Below are 13,657 nucleotides of genomic sequence, written 5' to 3' on the forward strand. Positions count from 1 at the left end.
GACAATTAACCTTTACAGCCCACCAGACTTTCCTGGCTACCAAAAGTTAATAAGTGTTAAAGTGTTACATTCAGGCTAAAGCCAAAAGCCTAATTTATTACAAGTAAACTAATCACGCTAAAACAGAAAACACAGCACGATATCGATAATATAAATACTTGCATAAAATAAAGATTGAATGAATCCACAGGAATTTATATTTATTCTCTGCATGTATTTTTCCCTAGTCTAATCATCTGCAAGACCTTTGGAGGATGCAGATTTCTGTAATCTTCCTGTTGTGATGTTTATATATGAATGAGTTTGCATTCCTACTGCAAGGACTTTGCTTGTCAGCTTTAGACACAACTAAAGCTGTACTAAAAATTGTGGAACAATGTCCTGTAACCCACCACCCCTCCCCACCTCCCCAGGTTCCAAATGAAAAGCCATCATTCTACCAGAGTGAAAGCCGACAGTGGTCGTTTTGATGCATTCACCTTTCACGTTTTGCTCAAATCCCACCATAACTAGTTTAATCTGAATATCCCTGGAAATTCTGCTGATCAGGTGGCCTTGACTGGAGATGTCTGACAGCAAGAATCTGATGCTCACTGGTAACCCAGCAAGTGAAGAAAGCTTCAATTTTACTCGTCATTTGTGGGGGAAAAAACAATACCACTTAACAAAAAATAGAGTCATATAAAGATTTAATACAAAATGCTTCCTGTTTAGGCCATGATAGCTCTATGTTCTAATCACACCCACTACCATCTCTGTTCACCCTTGCTCTCTGAGCTTGATTTCATATAATAAATAAAAACGGAACATGCTGGAAATACACAGCAGGTCTGGCAGCATCTGTGGAGAGAGAAGCAGAGTTAGTGTTTCAGGTCTGTGACCTTTTGATTTCATATACTTTGTATAGTTTGTGATTATGTAAAAAATTATTAGTGCTCAACATATCTTTAACCATAAAATTTCTAGTACTTCAATTAGACTCCCCTGTGCCTTCTGTTCTCCAGTGTACAGCTTTCTGTAGCCTCACCTTACAACTGAAATACCTAAGTAAAGGTATCCTGCCTACATCCAACATCTGTGCACACACACCTACCAGCAGGGATCACTGGAAAGTGATCAGGAGTGTGAATCCTAGCACATTCCCATTCCCCCCACCCCCATTCGGCACTGCTTTGACAGCTGGATACTGCCTTCATTACTGAACTGATTACAATGTCTCCTAAATGCATGCACCAACCTCCTTCTTCAGGTGCTATGGCGGTCGTATACGCTGGTTTGATTCCTGCACTGATTATGAAGCTGCGCACAGAGCTGGATGAGATTCAGGAGTTGATATTGAAGACTCTGCACTTTTGTTTGCTCGTGGACACCAAGCAGGCCCTGGATGCTGAAGGCATATCGGTGCTGAAGACCAAGCTCAGTCATAGTTCTGCGATCATCAGGAGTCTGGCTGCACAAGATCTCATGCATATCAGGTGAGGTACAAGCTTTCTGCATTAGTTACCTGATCAATTGACTGGACATCAGCCAATATTCTGTTCAGTACACCATAGAATAATAGGGGCTAATTTTAACCTAAGCTGCCTGGTGGAAAATTGATGGGATTGACTGGCTTACGTTCTCACCCTACCCAATTTTGCTCTCCATTGAAGTCAGTATAAATGATGGGGTGGGGGTGGGGTGGGATGGGAATCCAATACCATCAGTTGCCAGCCAGACAGATTAGATTAAAATTACCCCATAGAATTTGACAGTCCAGAAAGAGGCCATTCGGTCCATCATGCCTGTGCCTGCTCTCTGAAAGAGCCATCCCATTAGCCACATTCTTTTGCCTTTTCCTCAACTTTCGATGGGATCCAATTTTCTGCCTGCCTAATAACTGGGTCCATTACTGTGATCCTTTGATCCAACTCAACAACATTTAGGCTCTGGTTGTAGTTGTTTCTCTTACCACTTCCCTCCTTCTCATTCTCTCCCCTCCCTCTAGCTGATTAATGAAGGTGGCTCTGGAACTTCACACAGGAATTGCTTTACTATTGAAGCTTGTGACTGAGTTTCTTTTTGGGGATACTGATGTCCTGTTAACAAATCTTTTTATCCGCATCAAGAAACTGCTGAGCTAAATGTAGCATTGTTTTAATGGTTTTAGTCCTAATGGCTCCTTATTTACACTGCAACTGTTACATGTTGAATATTCAGCTATGAACACAATGCCTCCTGTATTATAGCCCTCAGATGTGTGCAAAGAAGAGCTTAATACCTCTGGGAGCCTCACCATGTTTAAGTTCCATTGGACATTTGGGAGGAGAAGGAATGCCACAGCTGAATTCAGCACTAGATATGGAATGTCGGGCAGGATTTAGCATGAACCTGAAGGTCCAATAAATATCCTGCATTGGTCTTACTCGGATAATCAGTCTCCTTATCATTAAATTGGTAGTGCTGTTTAACTGGATAGCAAATAAGGTTTAAAATGAATTCACTGAAGTACTGGAAGTACTAATGAGCTTACAAAGATCAAATTGATCCTCATGTCAAAGCTGTTAAATCTCAGCCAGCAATTAGTCCAGGGTGAGTTGTTGTCCTGTTGTGGCTGGACTCAAAAACATAGAGCAACTCACCAGCTGGTGAATATCCTCAACATATCTATTTTCCAGCTTTAGTACTTCCATATTTAATTTCTGTGTTTTCTTGCTTCTTCTGAATCTCCAAGGCCTGTTGCAGTTCTTGCTCCATTTTAGAATAAGTCAAAGTTTAAATAATAGTTCTGGGTGAACAAACGTTTAGGTGAATTTTACTTCAGTGTATGAGTGGGGAGGCATTGTAAAATAATACTCATCTGATTAGGATCAGCCTTTTCTTTAAACCCCTTGTCCCTCCATTTCCCACTTCTTTAAGGCCCTCCTTGAAACCTACCTCTTTGGTCAAGCATTTGGTTACCCCTCCTAATATCTCATATGGTTCAGCACTCATTATTTTTAATTATGCCTCTGTAAAATGTACTTTAAAGGTGATATAAGTGCAAGGTGTTATTGTTCTGCCCTAATTTCTTGTCAAGGGCTGCAACTCCAAATAGTGTCTTGCTGGAGAGCTTACTCTGAGCAATGATGGAACAGGGTCTCATGCACAGTTCTGTAGACAGTCAACTCCTTTCATTAAGTATGGCAGCCTTGGCAGTAAGGAACAGAATTTTGAATTGTCACCTAACATGACAGAGCACCTTCAGAACAGGAGGGGAAAAGTTAAGGAATGGATATATTCATCAAGTGATCATGATTTTAAGCACAGAGCTAGTCAAATATTTGCTGAGGGTTTTGTGTTCTTGATGCATTCAAAATTAGTCCTCAGTGCATTAAAATGGTGCAGAAATGAATTTTAGCTGAACACATTGTCATGAAGACCCCACCTGCCAAGAGTGAGGCATATTAATTTTGTCATATGAACATTAACTTTAAACTGTTGCTGGACTGAAAAGATAACTTGTTTAAAAAAATCACTGCAGTGGCTGGAAACATTTTTGCATACTAAGAGATAGTTGCCTGGAGAGACAAAAGAACGGCTCCCTGATCCAATTAACCTAAATGGATTTTGATCACCAGACATTGAATGTGCAACAAGCCGGCATTCCATGACCTTGACTCTTAACTTTTCTGCACTTGACTCCTTTCAAAAAGGATTCCACTCCCTCAATATGCAGTTGGTGTGAGACCACAGGCTGTGCATCATGCAGGTAAATACTGGCAGCAGGCATGATTCATGAAATAATAACAGAAAATGCTGGAAATGCTAAACAGGTCAGGTGGCATCTGTGGAGAGACAAACAGAGTTACCGTTCAGATCTATAATCTTTCATCCAAATTCAAGCATCATAAACTTCAGCATCTGCAGTATTTTGCTTCTGTAGTAGTTCCGATTCCTTCATTCTGCGGCAGTCATCTGTGCCAGCTACTTAGTGACAGAGGTTATCCACACATGACACAGCTCATGACTCCGGTCCGGAGCCCATGTACAAGTGCAGAGCTGGCATACAATGAGAGCCATACTGCCACAAGGAATGTTATAGAACAAACCATCAGCATCCTCAAGCAACACTTCCGCAGCCTTCACCACTCTGAAGGAGCTTTGTGTTATGCTGCTAAGCAAGTATCAAGATTCGTGGTAATATGCTGCACGCTACACAACCTGGCCATCATAAACCCTTGTTAGCACCTATCAGGTGAGAAGCTGAGGAAGAGGAGGACCAGGAGAGGAAGGGAGGATACAATATATACAGTCCCTTTCTGCCCAGGATCTACATGATGAAATAATTAATGATAATTAATTATTAATTAATGTTTAATTCTCAACTCGTTTGAGTAATCTGATATCCCTGATCAAATCTTAAGTCCCACACCCCTTATCTTTCTTCTAAGAGTGACCATCAAATCGTCTTCTTCCTGACAACACAAAAATAAAAAACACCAGAAAATTCACATTCCATCCAAATTTATCGATTAAATCATATGGCATAGTGGGAATGTTACTGTAACCTAGTAATCCATAGGCCTTACTAATGCCCTGGAGGCACAGGTTCAAATCCCACTACAGCAGCTGGTGGAATTTAAATTCAGTTAATTTATAAAGATCTGACATTAAAAGATAGTCTCAGTAATGGTGCCATGAAACTACCATCGATTGTTGCAAAAACCCATCTGGTTCACTAATGTCCTTTAGGGAAGGAAATCTGCCGTCCTTACCTGGTCTGGCCTACATGTGACTCCAGACTCACATCGATGTAGTTGACTCTTAACTGCCCTCTGAAATGGCCCAGCAACCCATTCAGAGTTGCCAAGGGCAATTACGGATAAACAACAAATGCTGGTCCTGCCGCTGATGCCCACATCCCATGAATGAATTTTTAAAAATGACAATACATACAAAAATAAACTACTCACTCTTGTGCATTCCCTGGGTTGGATTTTATCCAGCCAGCAGGAATAGGGTTGGGGGGCCGGAAAATTGGCACGCGCTTGCCCGCCAAACCTGAAGTCGTGACGTCAGTTCTGGATTTTGTCAGCGGGGGGGGGGAGGCGGGAGAGCGGGTGCTGCGGTGACGATCCCAGACGGTGATGCTACTATGTGGCAGAACTGCAGTTACAATTGCTGAACAGGTATTTAGCTTGTATTTGCATCAGCCTGACTCAGATTTTATGGTGGTTTCCAATTTAGTGAAGGGCGCACGGAGATCATGCACCTTCAGATCCCGGTAGTTTAAAGATGGCGGCACCAAGGCAAGGCCTCAGTGCTGCCATGGGAAAGCAGCCAAAGAGCGTGTTGGATGAATGCAGGAAGGGGAACAGAGGTGGTACAGCAGGCATTGCCCGACAGCGGTGCAACCCCCGAGGCAAGAGTGGGCGAGGAGGGGTTGCAGCCTCGAGGCAAGAGCAGGCTTCATCATGGGTGGTGGAGCTCACTTCAAGAGTGCATGCTGTGGAGCATTTGTCTGTGTTCAAAGTGGACTGGCAAAGGGAAGGTTCCAAAGGCAAGGTCCGCTGTCCAGAGACAGTGCACAGGAGGGGGAGCGACCAGCTGGCATGGATCTCATACACCCAGTCTTTGTAGATCCCCATGCTGCGCAGCAGAGACTCAGAGGGAGGCAGGGTCAGGCGGCAGCTGGGCAAGCTGGTGAAGATGATCGGGGAGTCACAGCAGCCAGCCACACCAAGAAGGGCCGATCTGCAGCAGAGAATGTGCCAGACTCACCTCAACTACCTGCAAATGTCTCAGTGGCAGTGTCAGCGAAGACTGCAGCTCTCCAGGGAGGCTGTCACCGACTTATGAGCCATGCTGCAACTTTTATGTCTCCAGCTCTTTCCAGGGATCCATAGGGGACATGCATGGGGTGTCCCAGGCAGAAGCCCACCACTGCATCAAGGAAGTGACCAATACCTTGTTCAAGAGGACCGGTGACTATGTGTGGTACTGGACCGACCCTGACAGTTGGGCGGAAAGGGCCATTGGCTTCAGAGCCATCGCTGGATTTCCCCAGCTGCAAGTTGTCATTGATTGCATGCGTGTGGCCATTAAGGGTCCCATGCAGCAGCCAGCAGACTTCAACAGGAAGGGCTTCCATTCCATCAACGTACAACTGGTCTGCGACCACTGAAAGCGTTTCCTGCAGGTGTGTGTCAGCTTCCCAGGAAGCAGCCACGAAGCCTGTGTACTTCGACAGTCTCAGGTGCCACTGCTTTTCAGACTCCCTTCAGCTTCAGGGATGGATTCTCGAGATAAGGGCTGTCCATTGAAGTAAACAGAAAGTGCTGGAAATATTCAGCATGTTTGGCAGCATCTGTTAAGAGAGAAACAGAGTTCACATTTCAGGTCAATGACCTTTCATTAGAACTGGCAAATGTTAGAAATGTAATCGGCTTTGAGCAAGTGAAAAGGGGAGGGGAAGAACAAAAGGGAAGGTCTGTGAAAGGGTGGAGGGCGGGACAGATTAAATGATAAAGATGTCATGGAACAAGAGACAAAGGGAGTGCTAACAGTTGTAGTAAAAGACAAAGCATTTGTCCAGAGACAGTGTTAATGGCAGAATCGTGAACAGCACTGTCCAAAAGCAAAAACATGAAAAACAAGTTTAAGTCCAGCACATGGTTAAAAAAAAACAATCAAAATGAGGGTCATGGTCTGAAGTTGTTGAACTCAGTGTTGAGTCCAGAAGGTTGTAAAGTGCCTAATCAGATGAGGTGCTGTTCCTCGAGCTTGCATTGAGCTTCACTGGAACACTGCAGCAGGCCGAGGACAGAAATGTGGGCTTGAGAACAAGATGGTGAATTAAAATGGCAAGAAATCAGAAGCTCGGGGTCTGCTTGTGGACTGAGCGGAGGTGTTCTGCAAAGCAGTCACCCAATCTGCATTTGGTCTCCCCAGTGTAGAGGAGACCGCATTGTGAGCAGCGAATACAGTATACTAAATTGAAAGAAGTACAAGTAAATCGCTGCTTTGGCTGGAAGGAGTGTTTGGAGCCTTGGATGGTGAGGAGAGAGGAGGTAAAAGGGCAGATGTTACACCTCCTGCTTGGGAAGGTGCTTTGGGAAGGAGACAAGGTGTCAGGACTGATGGAGGAGTGGACCGGTTTTCGCAGAGGTAACAGTCTTTTTGCAATGCTGAAAGGGGAAGATGTGTTTGTTGGTGGCATCACAGTGGGGATGGCAGAGGAAAGATCAAGAGCGGGTAAGAGGCTAGAGGGAAGGGTCCAGCTGGAAGGAGAATACTGGAGGTGGGTGAATGGTTCCGCTGGTTGGGGGAAGGACTCCTGGCTAGAGCAGTGAGTCCAGAGGCCATTGAAAACTTGGCTACTGACACCTGTGAGGAAACCTTGCACTGCAGCAAAGGAGAGGTACAACAGCTGCCACGGGTCCACTCAAGTTTCCATTGGGCTGCCGAAGATGGATCGATCCGATGGAGCCCTGCATCATGCCCCAGGGAGGGTCTCACATACTGTGCTGGTCTGCTGTGCTGTGCACAATCTAGCACTGCAGAAGAGGAAACGTTTGCATCAAGAGGACTTGATTGAATACCATTCCTAATCTGACAAGGAGGATGTGAAGGAGAATGCCGAGCAGGTAGTGGGGTTGGGGGGGTGGGGTGATGAAGCCCTTGTACTGGAGGCGAGGGCCATTGAGGGACGCACTAGGGAGGCGAGGGACAATATCATACATAGCCAGTTTCTGCCACCATGATGCCCATTCCAAGTGAACTCAATAAATACCTCACTGTATTTTGCATGTCGCCTCTTTTCTATCACACTCCAGAACCTTGTGCCTAGGCTCCACAAGTGTACACACAAAGCTTAGAAGGTGACCATACGCAGCCTGCCCTTGCAGTCCAGGCAGCAGAAGTGTTGTTTCAGCAAGTTAATGGTCTGCTCTATCACATTTCTTGTGGCAGCCTAGCTTTCAGTGTATGCATACTGCACACATACTGCCCCTTGTCACTCAGTAGCCACCGCCTGGTTTGTCTTGGTGGCTGAAATGTTGATGGCACAGCAGACTGCTGTAGAATGAAAGTATCATTGGCCTACATGCTATGCTATGTTCCCATGTGTGCTGCATATGGCCACACATCAGCTGGATGTTGAGGGAGTGGAATCCCTGACGGTTTCGGTACATCTTTAGAATTAACACACACTGCCCAAAAAGCAAAATGCGTGCAGCCAGTGGCACCTTGCATCATGGTGAAGCCTGCAATTCTTGCAAAACCATGTATTCACTCTGCCTGTATTTAGCAAGTGGTTTGTGCAGAATCCTTGAATTCTGGACAAAGTCCTTCAGCACATTTTAGAAACTTGAAAGAACTCAAGAAACCACCAAGCACTTCTTCAATCGCAGCAAGATCCAGTAGAAATCAATCAGCAACTAGCCTGTGAGTAGCTAATGATCCCTTTAAATAGCGTTGGTGCAAAGGCCTTCCTGCTGCTGAATGCATTGTTATGACTGAGGCGGGAGGAGTGCACTATTTATTCTTTTCCCACTTCTCCACAAGTCATAACATATATTTAAATTTTCCCACCTACCGATACAATCATATATTCTATTTTTCCCAGAACAACACACCAACCAAGTTTCTTTAATAAACAACAAAATTATCAGTTTAATATAAACTAAGTCCTAACCAATAATGAAGTAAAACATACACACAAATTGAAATATTAAAGCCCCTTATTTATCCTAGCCCTCACACACACACACACACACACACATTTACATACACACCTGGTTAACTGGGAAAAAATAAAAGGGATTTTGGTTTATCGCTGTTACAAAGAAATAGAGGAATAAAAAAAACACTTAGGCTGAAAAGAAAGTACGGAAAGATTTCCTTTGTTTTGGTTAGTCGGCCCAAATGCGTATAGGCGGCCAACACTAGGAGCTTCTTGGAACAGTTCTTTCCATGTGATGTTGAAAATCAGTTTGGGAAGGCTTTCCAAGAGATGCAGCTACAGAGGCTCCACATAGGTCTTACAGCAGGAATGCAACAACAAAGGTTTCAGTTCTCAAACATTTGATGCAAAGGTTCCTTGAAACATGTAGGGTTTCTTCAAATACAGGAGGAATAGGAAACTGCCACACTATATTCAGGGCTTGTTTTCAAGAGAGCGAGAACTGAGCAGGCAGGAAGCAACCAACTGGCTTTTATAACAATTCTAATTGAAACTGAAAACGTTCCAGGAGTCAAGACTCCTGATGTCCATAAACCTTGGCCTGTCACTCCTTTGTAAACATCTCCCGAAGTAAAAAAAAACCCTGCTGGGTTATTTGAAAACAGATGCCTTCCAGTAACTCTTTACAGTTCAAACTCAGTCCTAACCTTCTGGTGAACTTTAAAAAAAAATAAAGTTCCAGCATCTGTGGAATCCTTTTCAGTTTTAAAACATAAATTCTCAAAATTTAAGAAAAAAAATGGAAACACTGGTAACACCTCCATCCTTGGAGAACTGAGACACCATTTTTAAATGTGTTTCATTACAAAGTGTAAAAAACAGAAGTTGAAACATATTAAAAACACATTTTTGTACTCATCCCCATTCACTCTTTACCTGTAGTTAATATAATTTTACTTTGTACCATCTTTGCATTCATATAACTCAAACAAAGTTATATTTGCAACAAAGCATCTGCAATAACATTATTTTTGCCTGCAATGTGGATAATCTTTAAATGATAGGGTTGTAATAGTACACTCCATCGGAATAGTCTGACATTCTGGTTTTTAAATTTTTCACAAAGTTTCTCACCAAATCAGCCAATTGCAACCTTCCAAACAGAGCCTCCCAGTTGTTCCTTCAAGTGTCACTGCAGACCAGCACATCACCTAGATAAACTACACAGTTAGGAACACTGGCTACCACTGGGTTCACTAGTCTCTGAGAAGTTTTTAGCCTGTATGGAATCACTTGACATTGGAAAAACCTGTCCAGTGTGACAAAAGCTGATATTTCTTTAGTTCAAGGTGTTAAAGGAACAAATCTATTTTTGTAAGAAACATGGCACTGCCCACTCTGTCAATATAGTCTTCCAAGCGAGGGATTGGATAGGAGGCTGCCTTTGTTACTGCATTAACCTTTCTGTAGTCTATGCAAAGTCTAGTTGAACCATCAGGTTTAGGCACTAATACTACTGGTGAACTCCAGCTGTTCTGACTGGGTTCAATTAGATGGTTTTCCAGCATGTATTGAATTTCTGCTTTTATCTAGGCCTGTTTCTCTGGACTTAAGAGATGAGGATGCTGTTTTATATGAAATAATTCCCTCACATCCACATCATGTGTGGCTAAGGTTGTATATTCTGGCTTATCCTGACAGACTCTTAAATTCTATGAGTAGCTTTGTTAGGTCTTATCGTTGTTCTGCATCTAAATATGAAGGCATAGTGTCCAATATTCCCTAACAATGCAGTATTAGCGAAACGGATAGCAGGAAGTTCAATTTGAGAATTGTCCAGGCCTCCTTCTGCCTCATCCTCACTATCCCTTTTGTTCTTTACTGTCCCTACTATCTGACATACCTATGCTTGCTTATTCTCTTCCCGGTGATAATATTGTTTTAACGTATTGATATGACTCAGTTGATTCTTCTTCCGGTGATCTGGGGTGTCAATAATTCAAGAGTGAACTATACAGTAAATGGAAAAGTCCTGGGGAAAATTGATGTCCAGAGAGATTTGGGTGTTCAGGTCCACTGTTCCCTGAAGGTGGCAACGCAGGTAAATAGAGTGGTCAAGAAGGCATACGGCATGCTTTCCTTCATCGGACAGGGCATTGAGTACAAGAGTTGGCAGGTCATGTTACAGTTGTATAGGACTTTGGTTCGGCCACATTTGGAATACTGCGTACAGTTCTGGTCGCCACATTATCAAAAGGATGTGGATGCTTTGGAGAGGGTGCAGAGGAGGTTCACCAGGATGTTGCCTGGTATGGAGGGCGCTAGCTATGAAGAGAGGTTGAGTAGATTAGGATTATTTTCATTAGAAAGACGGAGGTTGAGGGGGGACCTGATTGAGGTGTACAAAATCATGAGAGGTATAGACAGGGTGGACAGCAAGAGGCTTTTTCCCAGAGTGGGGGTTTCAATTACTAGAGGACACGAGTTCAAAGTGAAAGGGGAAATGTTTAGGGGGGATATGCGTGGAAAGTTCTTTACGCAGAGGGTGGTGGGCACCTGGAACGCGTTGCCAGCGGAGGTGGTAGACGCGGGCACGATGGAGTCTTTTAAGATGTATCTAGACAGATACATGAATGGGCAGGAAGAAAAGAGATACAGAACCTTAGAAAATAGGCGACATGTTTAGAGAGAGGATCTGGATCGGCGCAGGCTTGGAGGGCCGAAGGGCCTGTTCCTGTGCTGTAATTATCTTTGTTCTTTGTTCTAATTTACCTTACCACTTCTCTTGACCACTTAATATGGACCACTGAACCGTGCTTTCAACGGTTCACCCTGTAAAGGTAGTAATATGAACACCTCATCCGCTGGTTGAAATGTTCAGGTCTTTGCATGCTTGTCTGTCAATGTTTTCATAGTTGTTTGGGAAACTTTAATGTGTTCCTGAGCCACTTAGCAAGCTCTCGTGAGCGGTTCCTGGAATACGGATACATCACCTAACATAGAAGATTCATCCTTCTGTTCTAAAACCTCTCTTTAATTAGTTTTAGAGGACCTCTTATCTCATGTCCATAAACCAATTCAAAAGGACTAAAACCTGTACACTCATTAGGTGAATCCCTAGTGGCAAATAAAAGAAATTCTAGCCCTTTATCCCAATCATGGGGATATTCATGACTGTATGTCCTGATCATCGTTTTGAGGATCTGATGGTACCTTTAAAAAGCTCTTTGTGTCTGTGGGTGGTAGGCTGAAGACTTTAACAGTGTTATACCCAAGTTACTCATAACGTGCTGAAAAATTTTAGACATAAAATTGGAACCTTGATCCAACTCAATCTCAATTTATCATCCTTATCTTGTGAAGAATTGGGTTAACTTCTCTACCACTACCTTAGCAGAAATTGTTCTCAAGGAAATGGCCTCTGGGAACTGATTATCCTTATCCGTGATAGTGAGTATATATTGATGTCCTGCTTTTGTTTTTGGCAAAGGTCCTACACAGTCTACCAACACCCTGCTAAATGGTTCCTCAATAACTGCTATGGGAATTAGTGGTGTCAGTTTTATGGCAGGTTGCAGTTTTCCCACAATCTGGCAGGTATGGCATGTATTATAAAACTGCATCACATCCTTCGAAAGACCTGGCCGGTAAAAATGTTGACTAATATGTGGTTTGGTCTTCTGGATCCCCACATGTCCCGCTATAGGAATTTTGTGCACTAACCTTAATAGTTCCCGACGATATTTTGCCGGTACCACTGTCTGATGAACAACCGTCCATTCTTCGTCCTCAGTTCTGTGAGGAGGTCTCCACTTCCTCATCAGAATCCCATTTTTAATATAATAGCCTTCTGGATTTCCTTTTGCCTCAGCTTCTGTTTGAGCTGATTGTGCTACTTTATTTGACTCTGGATCAGTTTGCTGAGCTGTGATCAGAGAAGACTTAATAAACATTTCCTTTGGATCATCCAAATCCCCAAAGAAAGTTTCAGATATTCAGCTATCTGTCTGTGGTGCCAATTTTACTTCCGACAATGAAACTTGTTTAGCCATAGCCTGGGTTACTACACGAGAAGCAAAAATTCCTGGAACCTTTTCCTGTAACTGGTCTGTCTCTTTAACTTCACTTGATTTCTCTGTGACTACTGGAGAAGCTACTACTTGTGTTCCGGCCAAATCATTCCTCAGGAGTAGGTGGTTCAATTGAAGCATTCAAAAGGGAATTAGATAGTTATATGAAAAGGAAGAATGTGCAGGGTCATGGGGAGAAGGTGAAGGAATGGAACTGAGGGAATTGCTCTTTCAGAGAGCCAGTGTGGACACGATGGGCCAAATGACCCCCTTCTGCACTGTAACGATTCGGTGATTCTGTGATACTGGCAAACTGTGGACAACTCCTACAGTTACTGTTCCAGACATCAGGTCACACTGTAAGTGCACCAAATACAAATGTACTAAAACTTTAGCATGCAGTGCGCTCTCTGTTGTAAATGTTATGCCTTCCCCCAGCAAAGTGTTTGGGTGGCTCCTGTTTCCCTAAGTATAACTATAGGTTTGCCCACCTCACTGGAGGGATAAAGAGTTACTTTTCCTTTCGACAAGAATTCCCTATAACTCTCAGGTATCTTATTCTCAAGCCCTACACTCACATTAGTTTTTGTATTTGGCTTTATAGCTGCAATCAAAGCTACAGTCTGATCTGCTGTACTCTCGGTCGGGGCCCTTTTCTCTGCATTGACTGAGCAGCTCCACCCCAATAAGTCCCATGGGTTTACCTTGCAACTTCTAGCATTCTGCACTAAGATGCTCCACCTTGTGACAATGATAACGCTTAGGCTAACAGACCTCACTTCCAGAGTTAGCATCTTCATTTCTGGCCTGAAGAGACGATCCCTGGGATGTTCCCAGCTGTCCTTTCTTGTCCCCGGCTACTTGACTTCCTTTCACTCTCCCATCTTCTATCCTTCTCAGGTTTGTGAGGTTGACGGACTAAGGGTTTGGGCTTGTACACAAG

At 43.5% G+C, this 13,657-nt stretch overlaps 1 protein-coding gene across 1 annotated transcript in view; it reads left to right on the forward strand.

The window, feature by feature from the left end:
• The first annotated feature begins 1,254 nt into the window (after positions 1-1,254).
• Positions 1,255-13,657, forward strand: part of LOC137382928 (radial spoke head 14 homolog) — a 56,327-nt gene continuing 43,924 nt past the window's right edge. The window contains exon 1 of the mRNA XM_068055503.1: positions 1,255-1,475. Within this exon, the coding sequence (XP_067911604.1) occupies positions 1,255-1,475 (221 nt within the window). The remainder of the gene's footprint in view (positions 1,476-13,657) is intronic.

The sequence above is a fragment of the Heterodontus francisci genome, chromosome 23 (genome assembly GCF_036365525.1).
Source record: "Heterodontus francisci isolate sHetFra1 chromosome 23, sHetFra1.hap1, whole genome shotgun sequence".
Lineage (NCBI taxonomy): Eukaryota > Metazoa > Chordata > Chondrichthyes > Heterodontiformes > Heterodontidae > Heterodontus > Heterodontus francisci.